The sequence below is a fragment of the Python bivittatus genome, unplaced genomic scaffold, assembly GCF_059951505.1.
Source record: "Python bivittatus isolate LINGU-HERP-01145 unplaced genomic scaffold, Pbiv_v1 ctg000080_np1212, whole genome shotgun sequence".
Lineage (NCBI taxonomy): Eukaryota > Metazoa > Chordata > Lepidosauria > Squamata > Pythonidae > Python > Python bivittatus.
In genome coordinates, this window is record NW_028277035.1 from 29,273,237 (window position 1) to 29,288,765 (window position 15,529).

The window sequence follows — 15,529 nt, forward strand, 5'->3', positions numbered from 1 at the left end:
CTACAAATGGTGATCACATGACCATGGGGTACTGCAATGGTTGTAAATGTCAGCCGGTTGTGAAGCACCCAAATCTCAATCATGTGACTGCAGGGACATTGCAACAGTTGTAAGTGCGAGAACCAGTCATAAAGTTACTTTTTCAGCGCTGGCATAACTTTGAACAGTTGCTAAACAGGGCAGTTGTTAAGCAAGGTCTACCTGCATTTTGAACCAGATCTTGGGCAAAAAAGAAAGCAGCACCCTATGGAAATGATTGCATAGAAAATGATAATATTATTTCTCTGTGTTAGAATCTGATAAGTCCGATGTAAGAAATTGTATTACTTATTCTTATCATTGTTTTAGCCTCCTCAACCAGAAGATCTGTCAATTGTCTGCTTTACTAGTGGCACCACAGGTAAAGGTTATCACTTTAATGCTGGTGAAATTTAACATTAAATATAATTTATAAATTTATAAATATAATTTAACTCTTTTAGAACCATTTCAAATGTTTGTAGATAGAAATAATGTGTACATTTTAATTTTGATTATTTTTACATATTTGTAATATTTCGGGGGGAGATGCAAAAACATAATAGTATATACAAAGTACAGAGTGCTGATTTATCACCCTGACTGATGAAGTATATTTTGGAAAAGTTAAAACATTTATTGTGGTAAATAACTCTTTGGTTAAATTCAAGGAATGGAATGGTTCACTTTTTGTTGTCTTGACTCCTGGCAACTGCCTGGACAAGTCCCAGCAGCTTTCTTGGCAAGGCTTTTTGGAAGTGGTTTGCCACTACCTGCTTCCTAGGGCTGAGAGAAAGTGACTGGCCCAAGATCACCCAGCTGGCTTTGTGCCCAGGCAGGACTAGAACTTATGGTCTCCTGGTTTTTAGCCTTAACCATTACACCACACTAGTTCTTGGAATGGCTCATTAATGGTTCACCTGGGTGACCCTTTCATTTCAGTTATCAAACTTAGGAATGGCTCATTACTAAGTTTGATATTTGAAATGAAAAGGTCAGCCCAGGTAAACCACTACTGTTACTTATGCGGACTTACCACTTAAAATGTTCACTCATTTACCATAGAAACAACACTGCTTAGGGTCTGATTAGATTACAGTCTGTTCTCTTCTTTCCATCCTGGAAGAATGACCAGTACAGTATAATGGGCCAACAAAGATACCTACTCTTAATACAGTCTAAGGACTTCTTTGGCAGGGAAATACATTTTTTAAAAGCGGGAGATAATTAAAGATAATAAAAATCAATGTATGCTATAACTGCTCACCAGTTACAATGTCACCAGTGATATTGCCATGCTAGCACCAATGGAAAAGGAAAGAACCAATAAAGCAAGGTGACGACAAGATCAATGACATGACATAATATGATGTATTCCTTGCCTTTCTGATAAAAAAAACAGGACATATTGCATCCCAGGTCATATATCTCCTCATCCAAGTGATAAGGAAGGCCATACAATTTACATCAACTTTTCCAAGTTAAATTCTGTTAATTTAAGCTAAGCTCCAATGGATAATATAATTAAAATCTTTGAATATATTTTGAACTCTCCCTAGAGTGACTGAATCAACTAAATATTCCCCCCATTGATCTTTTATTTGTGTACTTCACCATTTTTGACTTGTAAATGTCCTTGGAGCTATATGTATAGCGATTGCAATTTCCAGGCATTTTGAAAGTACCAAGGTATCTAGATATCCCATGGACAGTCAGAAATACATAAGTAATGAAATGCGTATTTTCTTTTCTGCAAAAACGTATTTCTAGAAAGATTGAACTTTCAGCTATCTGGATTCTGATAATCCTAATTCTGGTTATTTCAGTTTGGTTGATTTAATCTGACAAGTGAAAGATCCTGCTTATGCAAAATATTAAATTGGTTTTTTTCACACTATAGTGGAGTATACTTAATTCAGATATTTTCATTATTTCTTCTCTAAATCTACCTGCTTTATTAATGAGATATACATTTGGGAAATCATTCTTTTAATCAATTTTTCGCTCCTCTAATAATGTTTGACCTCATTTGTTCAACTTGATCTTGAGTAAGATGCACCAAGAAAAGATCTTTAGAGAAAAAAAATCTGAAAAAGCAGAAGCCAAATGTCATATATTTAGATTTTTACTGTACATAGCATTACTTCCCCTTTTGAGGAAATGTCCTTTATTGGGAAAAATAATCCCAGCCCTCCCCGTTGCCCCTCCCTTTTGCACACTTACCCATCAAATATTACATTTATTTAATGCATTTCTTAATCCTTTCAAGCCTATAAATATTTGAAGGAAAACACATCTTGATTGCTGTCTATCAGATAGCACTAGGAAAATTGGCTGTGGTGCTGAAAGACTGTATTGAGCAAGACAACTGCTGTGGATTCTACATAAAGCTGTAACACAAATCAACTTTTGAACCCTGTTAAAAGTTGCTTGCTTTCAAAGATAGCCTTGAAACAAGCAAGCTGATTTAAAATACTGTATGTGATGCTTAAAATATGGTGGTTGTCGTAGAGCATCCTCAACTTGATTTTAAAAGCTAGTGCTAGCTCCATGCCGAATCAGGAGGGAGTTGGCGAAGAAAAGAGAGAGGAAGACAGGAGCATCAGAAAGTAGATGGTGGCTGGTCCTGCCCCCATTTCTCTCTGACTCTGCGGCACATTGTTCACCCCCTCTACCACATTGGCACATGTTCTCCAAAAGATTATCCCAGAGGAAATGTGGCCCTTGAATGGGATGGGGGGAAGCTGTTCATTCCTAATGTAGTTGATGAGACTTCCAGTTTAGCCCAGTGAGGGAAAAGTGTTGGGGAGCCCAGTTTCAACACTAGAAAAATAATTGTTCTACCAGACATGGAAAATGTCTGGTAGGGTCCCTGAAAGCGCCTTTTGTGTCTATATGAAGTGATTTGTTTGATTGACCCTTCTTGTCTTCACTGACACTGTATCAGTGAAAAATTCTTAAACTGTTAAGTGCTAAGCAGGCATTTAAAGGCTGGCAATGTACATCCTGTCAAAGATCATGGCATATTAGCAAATAAGAAACAGATTTTGAAATAATTATCTGAGGTGCTGACTTCTTTGCCCATTTTTGCTATGTGGTAAATGTGAATGTTTATTTGATAGATGTTTCTTCCTCCATTCTCCAGGTAACCCAAAAGGTGCTATGCTGACTCATGGAAATGTGGTGGCTGATTTTTCAGGTTTTTTGAAAGTGACAGAGGTGAATACTCTATTTATTTGTTTTAGAACCTGACAGCAAAATGAGCTATATAATCTTGGATGTGGAAACACCTACAAGACAGGAAACTGTCTGCCCTAGGAGACTGCTTGTAAATCATGACTGCAATTTCCAATACCATTGGTTTAAGCACTGAACTAACGCTTAATAGTAGCACAAACCCAATGATGGTTTTTGAATTTAAGAGGTTCTTCCTACCCAGAGATGATTTTGAAGGGTGGGTAAACAAACCAAGAAACAAACAAAGGAGCTTTCCAACCTGAGTCTTGGGCATGGTTCAGGCATACCCACTGAGATCAGTGTAACTAGTTTAAGATTACCTTAAAACTTAAGTTACACTGAATAGTCTTCTTGAAGCATGATTAAATCTGGATTGAGTGCAAGAAGCAGTTTGGAAAAAAGCAAATGAATTTCAAACCATAGCCATTAAATATTGATGTTGTCTACTTCAAGGACAGGTAGAAGTCCTCATTATCTACTATGGGTGAGAGAAATTCAAATGTTACTTTCTCTCATACCAACTCCTTCAGCTCCCAGCTGGTAATGGCCTTTCTACAATTCTTTCTCTGAGCACCTCAGTCTGGATGTATGTATAAATTGATTTTCTGCAATAAAGAACTAAGTATTTTTTTTAAAAAAAATAATAATTTTAAAGAAAAAAATGGAGATGGAAAGAGAGTCTCTTCTATCTAGAATATTTTGTGAGCAAGGCAGCAAACAAAAAGTGTTAATAAAGAACCCATGTAATTTAAAGTATGGAAGCCTTAACAGGCATCCAGAAAGCAAGGTTGCAAGATTAATTAATAACAGGATATTAAAAAAAAAATCCTGGGAGGATTCCCATGCCTTCAATAGTTAACTGATAAACAGAACTTACCTGGCTATGATTTTTGAATTATATCTCATCCTCACAAAAGCATCACATGGTATAGTATGTTTAGGACCCAGAGGTTGCCTTGCGTTAATTGGGTTCAATCATATTAACTGTGGTTCATTAAATGAGCTATAATGGCCTTGTTGAGACATAACACTAACCTGTTATGGATAGGTTCACACAGTGCACTAAGCCAGAATCAAAGCATATTGCAGGTATCCTCACCACTACTTAACTGCAATTATCCAGGATTTTATCTGGATATCTGAATGATCAACTCTTCAATCTTTTGTATGCAAATCATGATCTGTCACTAGTAGATCATAGCTGGTTCTGTGGACTAAGCAGCTATTATGGGCCACGAATTTTCTCCTACTGGGGGATAAGGAAAGCTGCCAATCTTGCAATTTGATGTTGTGATTGTCCAAATGCTAGCTTATGCTAAAAAGGGATCTTAATATTTTAATAATAATGTTTCAATAAATAAATAGATGGATGTTTCTAAAAATAAATATCCTGTCTTTCCATTACAAATAGCGTTCACCCTAGAAGCCTTTGCCGGTCTGCTAGCTAAATGGTTTGACTTGATTTAGAATAACTTATGCTCCTAACCCATGTGGATGTCAACACTTGAACTTGTTGCTTAGTAATTGGTCATCGTTGCTGAAAATGTTAAAAGGAGGCACTTCCTTGGGGAAAACCCCAAGCAGCAAAAGCATCCAAGATGGACCACACAGCATTCTTGGGAGCAGGTGTTTTGAGATGGCATCAAAGGCATGATAATAGGAGGGCACGTTCATAGCTCAGGTCTCAGAACACACAGGCCCTGCATAGGTGTCTGGAGAAGGTGGGGAGGGGGTGGGGAGTGATAAAATATGTGCCATGATGTAAACTCCATTCCTTCCATAATTGCATGAGATGTCATGACGCAAATATGCGAGGGCAGAGTTTGTGTCACCCTAGATAATATGATGCACGTTTTGTCATTTTGGTGTTGTGATTAGGAACGGACACCTTTGGTGCCCTGTACAGTGGAGAGAGCTCTCTGCATACACCCTTGTGTTACTCACCACTCCTGCTAACATAGCTCCATTGGTGTCGTGGCCTAACGCATTACTTCAAACACTTCTCTTTTCTCACATAATAATCTCTACCCCTCTTTTGCTCCTCTTAGTGCCATTTTTCTTTTTATTGTTTTATGACTTTCTTGTTGTGTCTTCCTGTCAGTGTTTCTTTCCTTTCTGTCTCCCATGCCCTTCATCTGCAGAAAGTGATCTTTCCGAGACAGGACGATGTACTCATCTCCTTCCTACCTTTGGCTCACATGTTTGAAAGAGTGATACAGGTAAGAAACTGCCTAGACTGACCAGGCCTCGTGGGCTCCTTGTTGTGTTTTTTTTTCCAGAGTCAGTGGTCTCCTACATATGAGGATGTACACATTTCCTATTTGCCTTTAGCACACATGTTTGAGAGAATGGTACAGGTAAGGCCTTAGTGTCAGTGGAAGCCAACATTTTCCCGTGCTATACCATAAAAAGAGACGAATAGGCAATGGGCTGGCCCAGATGTGCTACTAGGTCAGTGTTTTTCAAACGTGGCAACTTTAAGATGCGTGGACTTCAGCAGTGTGTTGGCTGGGGAATTCTGGGAGTTGAAGTCCATACATTTTAAAGTTGCCAAAGTTGAAATACACTGCACTGAATCATAGTATAGCATTATAAGAATGACTCACCTATGCCTGGGTTCACCCATGCCTGACCTATTCAAGCTCATGAAAGCAAACCATCTCCACAGTCTGTGGCTTGAAGCTGGCTTCTTTCCACTAATTATAGTGAGAATTATCCTTAATTTAAGATTCAGAAACATGCTAAATTGGACTTAATCTAAAACAGAAGCTGAACTTTGCTTTTTTTCTTGAAACCGAGAAGAATACATAAGCTCAAGGAGAAACTAGGCTGTTTCTCCATAGTTCAATCACGGTTAAAAATTACTTACAAGTCCTGCCAGTGAGTCTGCTTTAAACCTGAAATTATAGCTACTCCAGAAGGATTGTGGTTTTAAAATATATTTTATTGCTTCACTTTGAAAAGCATTCTTTCAACTCTCAGCTCTTCTAAAGTGAATAGTCAAACCTACAACTTACAACTTAAAATGAAGTACCTCTCTTCCAGAGACTATCTTTCCTAAACTTTACAGCTAGTTGTTTGCCCTACAACTACTGCTGAAATTTTGAATGGACTTTCTTTTCTGAAAGAACTTAAACTATAAGGGTGGATAGGCATCACCCACTACTGCTGGCTTTCAGAGAAAATCAATATTGTGAGGAAGCAAATCTTGGATTCTTCAATAGAATTACCTGTCCCCTAATGGTAGAACTCAAGATAGTTCTTCTATTATGCACATGACATGGCCAAGACTGTTGGATAGGGTCTTCCTACGAGGAGTTATTTAATAGTGACATTACACCACCAATAAGAAAGATGCCGGAGGGGTATGGGTTTTATAATCCCACACATTTGGGGCATACTGGGTAAAAACATAGTAATTAATTTGTTTCCTTTGCCTTCCTTATCACAGTCTGTAGTATATTGTCATGGAGGACGAATTGGCTTCTTCCAAGGGGATATTCGCTTGCTGTCTGATGATATGAAAGCTCTGCGTCCCACCATCTTTCCTGTCGTGCCAAGGCTACTCAATAGGATGTATGATAAGGTACTTTTTACCATTTCTGTTGGCAAAAAAAAAAAAAATGAACTTATCCAATATGTTGGAACTGGATACTTCTTTCTTTCCTTAAATTCTTTGGCTGCTGCATTTTTAACCTTTATGTAAGCCAGTTTACTTACTCAGAATGTGGCACCAGAAATGTACAGTAGAAGAGTATGTTCTATTTAAATTTAAGTACTTGAATGCTTGTTAGGTTGGATGTTATTTTTATGAACAAAAGAAATGCAGAATGTTTTATCTGAGGTTTGAAAATGGATTTTGTTGAAATATGAGTGTGGCTCTGGAAAAATCTATCATATAAGCTGCAGAACCATCAGAGAAATAATAATAAAAAGAATTTTAGAAAAAACAATTACTAGAATGAGATTAATTCATATAAGAATTTGTCCATTTGTATCATTCTACTAACTGATAAGGCAGAATGAATGTATCTGGTATATATATATATACTGTAGTCTAAAGGATTGCTACATTTTTGTTCCAAAACAGCTGCTGTGTCTTTTCAAAATACATAAGAGACAGTGTAATTATTATAGTATTGCAATAGGCCTACACTGCAGGTATACTTCTGCAGGTAGCAAGTGAAATAAAGTTGGTTCTTCTGTTCTTGTGTAATACAATCCTGTTCAGTAAAAAGTGTTATATTTTCAGCTATTTCTTTAGTCTTTTCATTTTTAGCAAGTGTCAAACTTCTATTCTTTTCCTACATTGCATTCTAATGTTCTCCATTGTCTCCATTCTCACAGACCTGTTTACCCATCTTAATGACAGTAGACTTGATAGAAAGGGAGGAACAATGGATTTTTTCATGCTATATTCTGACCACTCACATTTTGCAAATTATCTTGTTCTTAGAGTACTTGCAAAGAAGAAGGAGAAATTCCAAAAGCTTTGTTGTACCTTGTTCCCTCCATTCTTCTTGGTCAGTGCTGGTGTGATCATAGTCATTCTGCCTTGAACTGGAAGACAGAAAATAGGGGGTAGATAATGTGTGTGTAGTTGGAAAATAACCAGTGAAACACTGACCACCATCTCAGTGTACACAGTGCCATAGAATTGAAGACAATAAATAAAGTGCCAAAAAATCTGTGCAAGGGCTCAATTTTGTAGCCATCACACTGTGTCTTCAAATGGACATGTCTGTACATATGCAAGGGTCTATCAAATTGCTTTCCTTTAATGTTCCTAGACAGAAGTCAATCTTGGGACCCTTGTTTGTGTTCAGCCTGGGTATTATGCTAAGTGAAGATTGCAATTAGATTCCTTTTAGTACTGAATTCCATGCATAGAACAGAGAGGAGAACACAATTGGATCACTCATTCATGAGTGATATGAGGGTTGTAATCAAGTGATATGAGGGTTGTAATCTTACTGTTTATATTTCTTCTTATCTGAAATTTACTGTTGCCTGCAGACCCCCAAAAGGTCAGGTCTGATTTCTGTGGCCCATATTGCTCAGGGCTTGGTCTGTGGGCCTGAGGCCCAGAGGCTCCCTATTTTCTACTTTACAAAAAGTGTATTCTTCTCTCCCACAGGCACTTGCCTAAGTATGTTATCTGCAGTGTAAACTAAGTATGCCTGTAGAGCATAATTGGCAGCTTAGGAAGGCTTTGGCTTCAAAATGCTGGCCTTGACACTACTTGATTTCCAGCTCTGTGCCTGGCCTCTGTAGGAGTGTGCAGGCAGTCTTCTGGCTAACACCATAGGATGACTGGGCTCTGCCCACCTGCATCCTTACCAGCGGGTGGGGAATGACACTGAAGTCTGCAGTAGCAGAGACACCAGCAATGCTTGGGCGTCTTTATTAGTGATGCAGTGCTGTTTTTCTTATCACGTGGTGTTAATGTTTGGCTTTGAATGTCTAGACATTGCTTACTTTAGTTACTTTACTTGGCTGTCACTGAATTTTAGCATAGCAAGATGCAAAATTTGCCTACCTTATTTTATACTTGAGCGCAGATTTCCAAATAGGAAACGGAACTTGCAAATCTGTATTTTGATTCTGGTACCCATGGGTGTCTAGAGAAGCTTTCTGCTGTCATCAAAATGACAAAAACAGCACCGTATTGCTAGCTCAATCCATAGGGGCATCTATGGGACATCACAACAAAGGCACACAAGGGGTGGGACTTATATTGGGAAGGCACTTCATTTGTCAGCCCTCCACCCTTGGAGGTACCTCTAAGATTTTAAGTAGCAAGGTACCAGGATAATTGAGAAAATATTTCTTGCCTATACCTGCCCAGCTGTTGCAAGCATCATTGGATAATAATATCATCATCACCATCATTATCAGATGCCATATCCTATGGACGTTTCCTTCATTACACCCAGGAAGAGAGTCATTTCTCTTATGGCAATCTTTTGACTACCATCTCTTTGAAATAACACATATACAGTACTCCATTGCAGTTTAGGCTGTTGTTCAATGTTATTTTACACTGCATTTTAATGTATTTGTTATTGCAATCTATTGGTATATACAAATAAGTACACACTTGGCAGGCAGTATATAATTATGTGGAATGATTAATGTAATGTAAATGAAGTCTGACTTTTGTTCTTTACTCTTTTTGTATGTAAAACTGTGTATACAACATGATTCTAGTGGTTTATCCTGAAAATTTGGCATAATTACTGCCTCACATGACAGTAATAAAAATAATGATCAGCCACAATTGGCTTTTTCAGAGCTGGGAATTTCTCTGCAGTTACCAGATGTTTTTTATTCTGTTGCCATAATTTCCCAAATAATTATATATAACCATGCCAAACTAAACATATAAAAACTCTCAAAATATCTTCATCTCCATTTAGATTTCAGTTATTTAATTTCCTTACAGAATGAAGGAAAAGAGCATAATTCAGAAACAATGACAGTAGATTAGCTTTTTGCTAATAGCTTTATGGTGCAGCTACTATTAATTCCAACAATTGTATAGGACTAATGCCATTTGCAGAGTCATGTCTGCTTATATTAGTAATACATTTGCTTCTTGTCATTTTTTTCTATGAAAGTAACTTTTTCTTGTCTTTCTCCTTGTTCTTTTACACCAATTCGTAGATCTTTAGTCAAGCAGACACTCCTATGAAACGTTGGCTTCTTGAATTTGCCGCCAAGCGTAAAAAGGCAGAAGTTCAAAGTGGGATCATTAGAAATGACAGTATATGGGATAAATTATTCTTTAACAAAATACAGGTAAGAATTTATAAAAACTGTGTCTTGTGAAAATCACTCACAATAGAGATGCAATTTACACTGGAGGTTTCTCAATGCATTTAAAAAGGGTAGGATAAATGTAGAGATGAGTGAAGCCCTCCAGCAAATGCTGGATTCAGGTGATAAAAATAGGAAAATAGCTTGGTTATAATCAAGTCATTTTTTCTTTGGTGCAAACTTATGAAACAGATTTTAAAACTTATCTCTGGGAGAGAGGGGACACATACTCTATTGAAGTACCTTCTAGAGGGGGTATTGGAGAGTTAGCTAATATACCTATTTTCACAGAAGTAACCCATCAAGTTTAGTAAATTATACTCAAATTCACATTTGAACAAGGCCTAAATATTTCAAAGCAAACATTTAAAAAATTAAGATAATTTTAATTCCAAGAGAAAAGAACAGGAAATATTTGTTTGTATTTTTAAAACCTGTCCAGTTATTGAGATCAGCAGGAGAGATGTTTTAGAAGATGCCTCGAAAGTCAGCTCTCTAAGTGCAGGAAAGGACCTTCTCCTTTGTGAACCCCGAGCTCTGGAATGTTCTCCCCAGGGAGGTGTATTTAGCCCCCAATTTCCCAGTACTTAGGAAAGTGGCAAAACTCATATCTTGTGTTAAGGTTGATGTTGAGAATATTGATTTTAACTCGATTGATTTTATTGTCATATAATATGCTAAAAACAATGGGAGTATAGGCAACTACGTAAGTCTCAGGTCTGTAAGCGTAATAGTTAAAAACTTCTTCCTTAGATCACCATTAGAGTAGAAGCTTGCAGGAATTTGCTATGGGAGGGAGATTTCCCATTTTTTTAATTGCCCTTCCTTCCCCATTCCCCAGATATTTATCCTGGTGGATTATCAGCTAATTTACTTTTCTCTTTCCTTTTTTCCATTTAAATTGTGTGTGGCAAGATTTTTGAGTTTTTAGTGATCCTTTTTAGCAGACCAGGTGATCTTGATACAGTACTGGAGAATGAGGATTAGAAAGTGCGTTAAGTTCTGAAATACAGTACACATATTTAAATCTTCCTTGAGTCTCATTAAAAAGTGGGTCCCTTTATGATTTCACACATACTCTCCTAGGCAATATATAGTAACTGCTTTCCCCACTTGTTTTCTAGATGAACTGAGTTCTCTCCAATACAGCTGGAGGGCAATGGGTTGAGGGAAGCAATAATATAGAAGCAATATTCAGGCATTTGAAAAAATGTAGCAAAATTTACCTTGTGGGCAGCAATGAACAGTCCCACTTACCCATGTCTCTGACGTCAGTTAATCAACACACATAGATCTGCAGATTGGAAGCCTTTGCACATTGTAAACAGTCACACTATTCCTGCAGACTCCTTTCTTTTAATTATTTTATTATATTACTAGGGCTTATACACCATTCCAGTTAGATGTGACTCTGAGCAGTGTATTTCCATGATCCAGCACTCAGATTAAAACAATTAAGACTAGCAAAGCAAAAAACCAAAATCCAACTCTCCTACCATCCTTGTTGCCACAGCTTTAGGAGTTGTCCATTTATCAATGCTCCCTCCAAAAGCCTGTTGGAAGAGCTAGGTCTCAATGACCCTCTGAAAGAACAGCAAGGATGGAGTTACCTTTGTGGGGAGTGGGATTGCTCATAGGGAGAATTTCACTATTTTCCCACAGCAGTAGAAAAGGATGAGATGATATTATGTTGTGTTTCAAAATTGTGTTTGTCTAACAGGCAAGCCTGGGTGGTTGTGTTAGGATGATTGTTACTGGAGCTGCTCCTGCTTCACCTACAGTTCTGGGTTTCCTTCGAGCAGCACTAGGATGTCAGGTAGGCTCTACTAGAGCATTATTCAAATGCACCTTTTTTGCCTAGTAATTCTACTTAAGGGTCAGATGAAGATCAGATGCATTCATAATAGAAATGTCACTATCCTAAAAAGCTCAGTCTCTTATAAGAATGTTTGGCTCATAGCAAAGGCCAGATTAGAATTTTTCTCTCAACTTTAACCAAATTATTGGGTATGATCATTGCAAGATGAAGACAAATTACTACGGCAGTTACCATTCTTCTGCCTTCCAGTTCTACTGACTAGCTACCATCTGGAAAATCATCTGTGTTCTCTAGATGGACTGCCTACAAGCCAAGTTGTCTTTCCAGGACTTTGATACAGCCACTTGCCTTTATTGAAGTAGACAGATACTCAAACTGTCAGGGGTTCAAGGGCATCATGGGCCCAAATGCCTTCCTCCTTTCTTTGCAGGAATTAATGATGTTCCTTTTTTAGTCCAGGCAGAGCTTACAGCATTAGCCCTCAGAAATGTTATTACTGGTGGATATCAATAATTCACCTCTCAGCCACTTATAATTTTTTTCCTCGCCTAACAACAAAATCCAAAAACATTTCCCTCTCCACTTTCTGAGTTTATAGGAAGACAAGAATGTTATCTACTACTTCTAATTTCTTTATTTACCTCTTATGTTCAAGGACCAGAAGTCTGACTCATACAGTGGCAATGCCAGTGATTCCAAGTGATATAAATTTCCCTTCTGAGCACAGCAGAGATCTTTATTCCTTCCAGTGTTCAGATAAAACACTAACATTAGTATCTTGTTTAAATAACATGTCTTTGACAGGTTTATGAAGGCTATGGTCAAACAGAGTGTACAGCTGGGTGTACCTTTACCACTCCAGGAGACTGGACATCAGGTAATAACAAAGCAGGCATCTTCATAAAAGACAGGTGAATGTGGCCATGTAAGTTTGAAAGCAGCAAGGGCAGAATCCTAAAACATGCAGGCCTGCAGGAGAATTACCTGTGTCAGTGTTTTTTGTCAACCTTGGCAACTTCAAGCTGTGTGGACTTCAACTCCCAGAATTCTCCAGCCAGGCATGCTGGCTGGGGAATTCTGGGAGTTGAAGCCCACACAGCTTGAAGTTACAAGGTTGAGAAACACTTACCGATGTGCTCACAGTCCTGTTAGGCTGCTTCTGACTCATTAATGTCCTCTGCCAGACAGGCAAGTTCTTTTTAAAACCAATCAATAGTTCATTTCTTCTCCAGTGGAAAGTATAAGCAATGTTAAACAAAATAGCTGTTATATAAATCTCTATAGTCATGTAGCTTACTGGGATTCTAGCTTCAATACTTGTGATCAACTGCAGCTCTATTTGTGAACTGTTTTTTCTCTGGAATAGTCTTCAGGGTGAGACAAGCAGTGGGTGTATAGGCTGTTTCCTCTTCCAGTCTCGCTGTGAGATATTGTGATTTTGTAATTAATTTTTTCACTCAATTACACATACATGACATCTGCTATTTCAGTAATATGTAGATAGCTATATGATAATAATCTGCTGGTGGTTTTTTGTAACTTTGTTTTACTTTTTTAAGAGAAAAAAAAACCCCAAGCACATACTCTTAATTTGATTTTCAGGCCACGTTGGAGCACCTTTGCCTTGTAATTTAATTAAACTGGTGGATGTTGAAGAATTGAATTACTTTTCTTCCAAAGGAGAGGGAGAGGTAATGTGTACAGTACTGGTACTTTTTCATTTAAGTTTCTTATCTACAAATTTAACCATACCATTTGTTCTAGATAAGAGCTCTAAAACAGAAGCCAAAATAGAGCATTTCAAAGCATGTTCCATTAGAAAAGAAATGTGTTAGAAGTAAAGGAAATGGTCAAGTCACTTAACATTCTTTGTGAAAGTACTGGTGGTCTACCTAATAGTGGCAAGAATGTTCCTAACTGATATGGGAAGGACTGTGGATTGCTCTCTGACATATTACAGCATTGTAGGTCCTTGGGTGGCTCATTCTATCTTCCTGCATTAATGGGAGTCAGCCCTTGCATGTTTCCTTATTACAGAGCAGTGTTTCTTAAATTTTTTGCTCACAGGACCCCTTTCCACTATTAAAAATTATGGAGGACCCCAAAAGAGTTTTTGTTTGTATGGGTTATGTTTATTGATATTTACCATATCAAAAATTAAAATTGATGCATTCACAGAATATGTATTTATTGAATCATGTAAAAATAACAATATTAAATCTATTAAATATTAACCAATACTGTTCACGAAAAGCCCCCTTTGAACAAATAAATAATAATAATGAGAAGAGTGATTTTGTTTTAAATTTTTACAAATATTTTCAATATCTGGCAAATCATTTTGATTTTACAGACCCCTGAGAAAATCCTGGGGGACCCCCAGGGGTCCTTGGATCACACTTTGAGAAACACTGCTGCAGAGAAATCCCTGCTCCTTTTGCTGCTCCAGAACTGGTTCTCTGAAAGCAGTGTCAAAAGAGGGTTTTCCGGGAGTGAATACGGGATCCCCAACCCTCCCCTTTCTAAGCTGTTCTAGATGGGAGTGCCAACTCTGTGGGAGTTCTATCCAGCCAGGGTGACTGGTTGGGATTGCTGTTTTTAACAACTTGTTGGCCCCCGAAGCAGAGATAAGTACAGGCAGTCCCAGGGTTAAGAACGAGTTCCATTCCTAAGCCTTTCTTTAACTTGAATTTGTATGTAAGTCGGAACTCGTACTTACAAACGGGCTGCCTATTACTAAAAATGGTGGACGGTGTTCACTTTCTTGAGTTGACAAACTGTTGAAGCTGCGCAATGTTTTCATGAACTGCTGAAAACAGCCTGTATATTAAGAACGCGTGGCTTTAGCGTTTCATGAAAACGTCATGAAGCCTCAGCGGTTTGTTGGGAGAACGCTGTCCGCCATTTTTAATAATAGGCAGCCCATTCGTAAGTATGAGTTGTCCATAAGTCGGACATTCTTAACCTGGGGACTGCCTGTAAGCACAACCTTACACAAACCCTCCTTGCAGTACAAGTAGTCCTCACTTAATGACCATTCATTCAGCAACCGTTTGAAGTTAGGGAGGCGATGAACAAATGGTATGATGCCCAGTTCCCAAAGTTATGGCCGTTATAGTGTCCCTGCAATCATGTGATCAAAATTTGGGCACTTGGCAGCCCGCCCATACTTATGACTGCAGGGGTGCTTCAACTCCCCTCACCTGCCTATTTCCCCCCCCCCCATCTCTGCCCTTTCGGCCATCCTGCACTCTGCCGCCTCTGCCAGCCCTGCTGCCCTGGCTCCACTGGCCCTGCCGCCCCAGCTGACCTTCCAAAGCCTCACGAGAAGGCTGCATATGATTTGGACAAGGCATGCGATCTCAGGAAAATGGCCTGGCACAGCCAGCAGCTGCCTTGTGAAGAGCCAGGCTGGGTGCGGCTTGTCAGCAGCGGGAACAAGACAGTGAAGGCCAGCTGCAGGCGGCAGAGTGCAGGGCAGTAGGGGTATGGAGTTCAGGCCAGTGAGGGCTGCAGCTGGGGCATCAGGGGCTTCTGCTGAGGGGCTGGGCTGGGACAGCCACTGCTTTGCTCCTCAATGCTGGGGCAGCCGAGGCTTTACACCACGGTGCTGGGCTGGGGCAGCTGCAGCTTTGC

General features: G+C 38.8%; 1 protein-coding gene across 6 annotated transcripts in view; it reads left to right on the forward strand.

The window, feature by feature from the left end:
• The window catches only part of ACSL6 (acyl-CoA synthetase long chain family member 6), a 38,081-nt gene that overhangs the window by 12,870 nt on the left and 9,682 nt on the right, over positions 1-15,529 (forward strand). For 3 of the 6 annotated variants that reach the window (XM_088134767.1, XM_088134763.1, XM_088134764.1), the window contains exons 8-15: positions 349-400; positions 3,164-3,237; positions 5,397-5,474; positions 6,707-6,841; positions 9,922-10,056; positions 11,795-11,890; positions 12,698-12,770; positions 13,496-13,584. In XM_088134767.1, coding sequence (XP_087990893.1) covers positions 349-400; positions 3,164-3,237; positions 5,397-5,474; positions 6,707-6,841; positions 9,922-10,056; positions 11,795-11,890; positions 12,698-12,770; positions 13,496-13,584 — 732 coding nt within the window. Of the gene's footprint in view, positions 1-348; positions 401-3,163; positions 3,238-3,471; positions 3,473-5,396; positions 5,475-5,534; positions 5,613-6,706; positions 6,842-9,921; positions 10,057-11,794; positions 11,891-12,697; positions 12,771-13,495; positions 13,585-15,529 lie in introns of all 6 variants that reach the window. The other 3 variants (XM_025168477.2, XM_088134766.1, XM_088134765.1) reach the window with 2 other exon arrangements.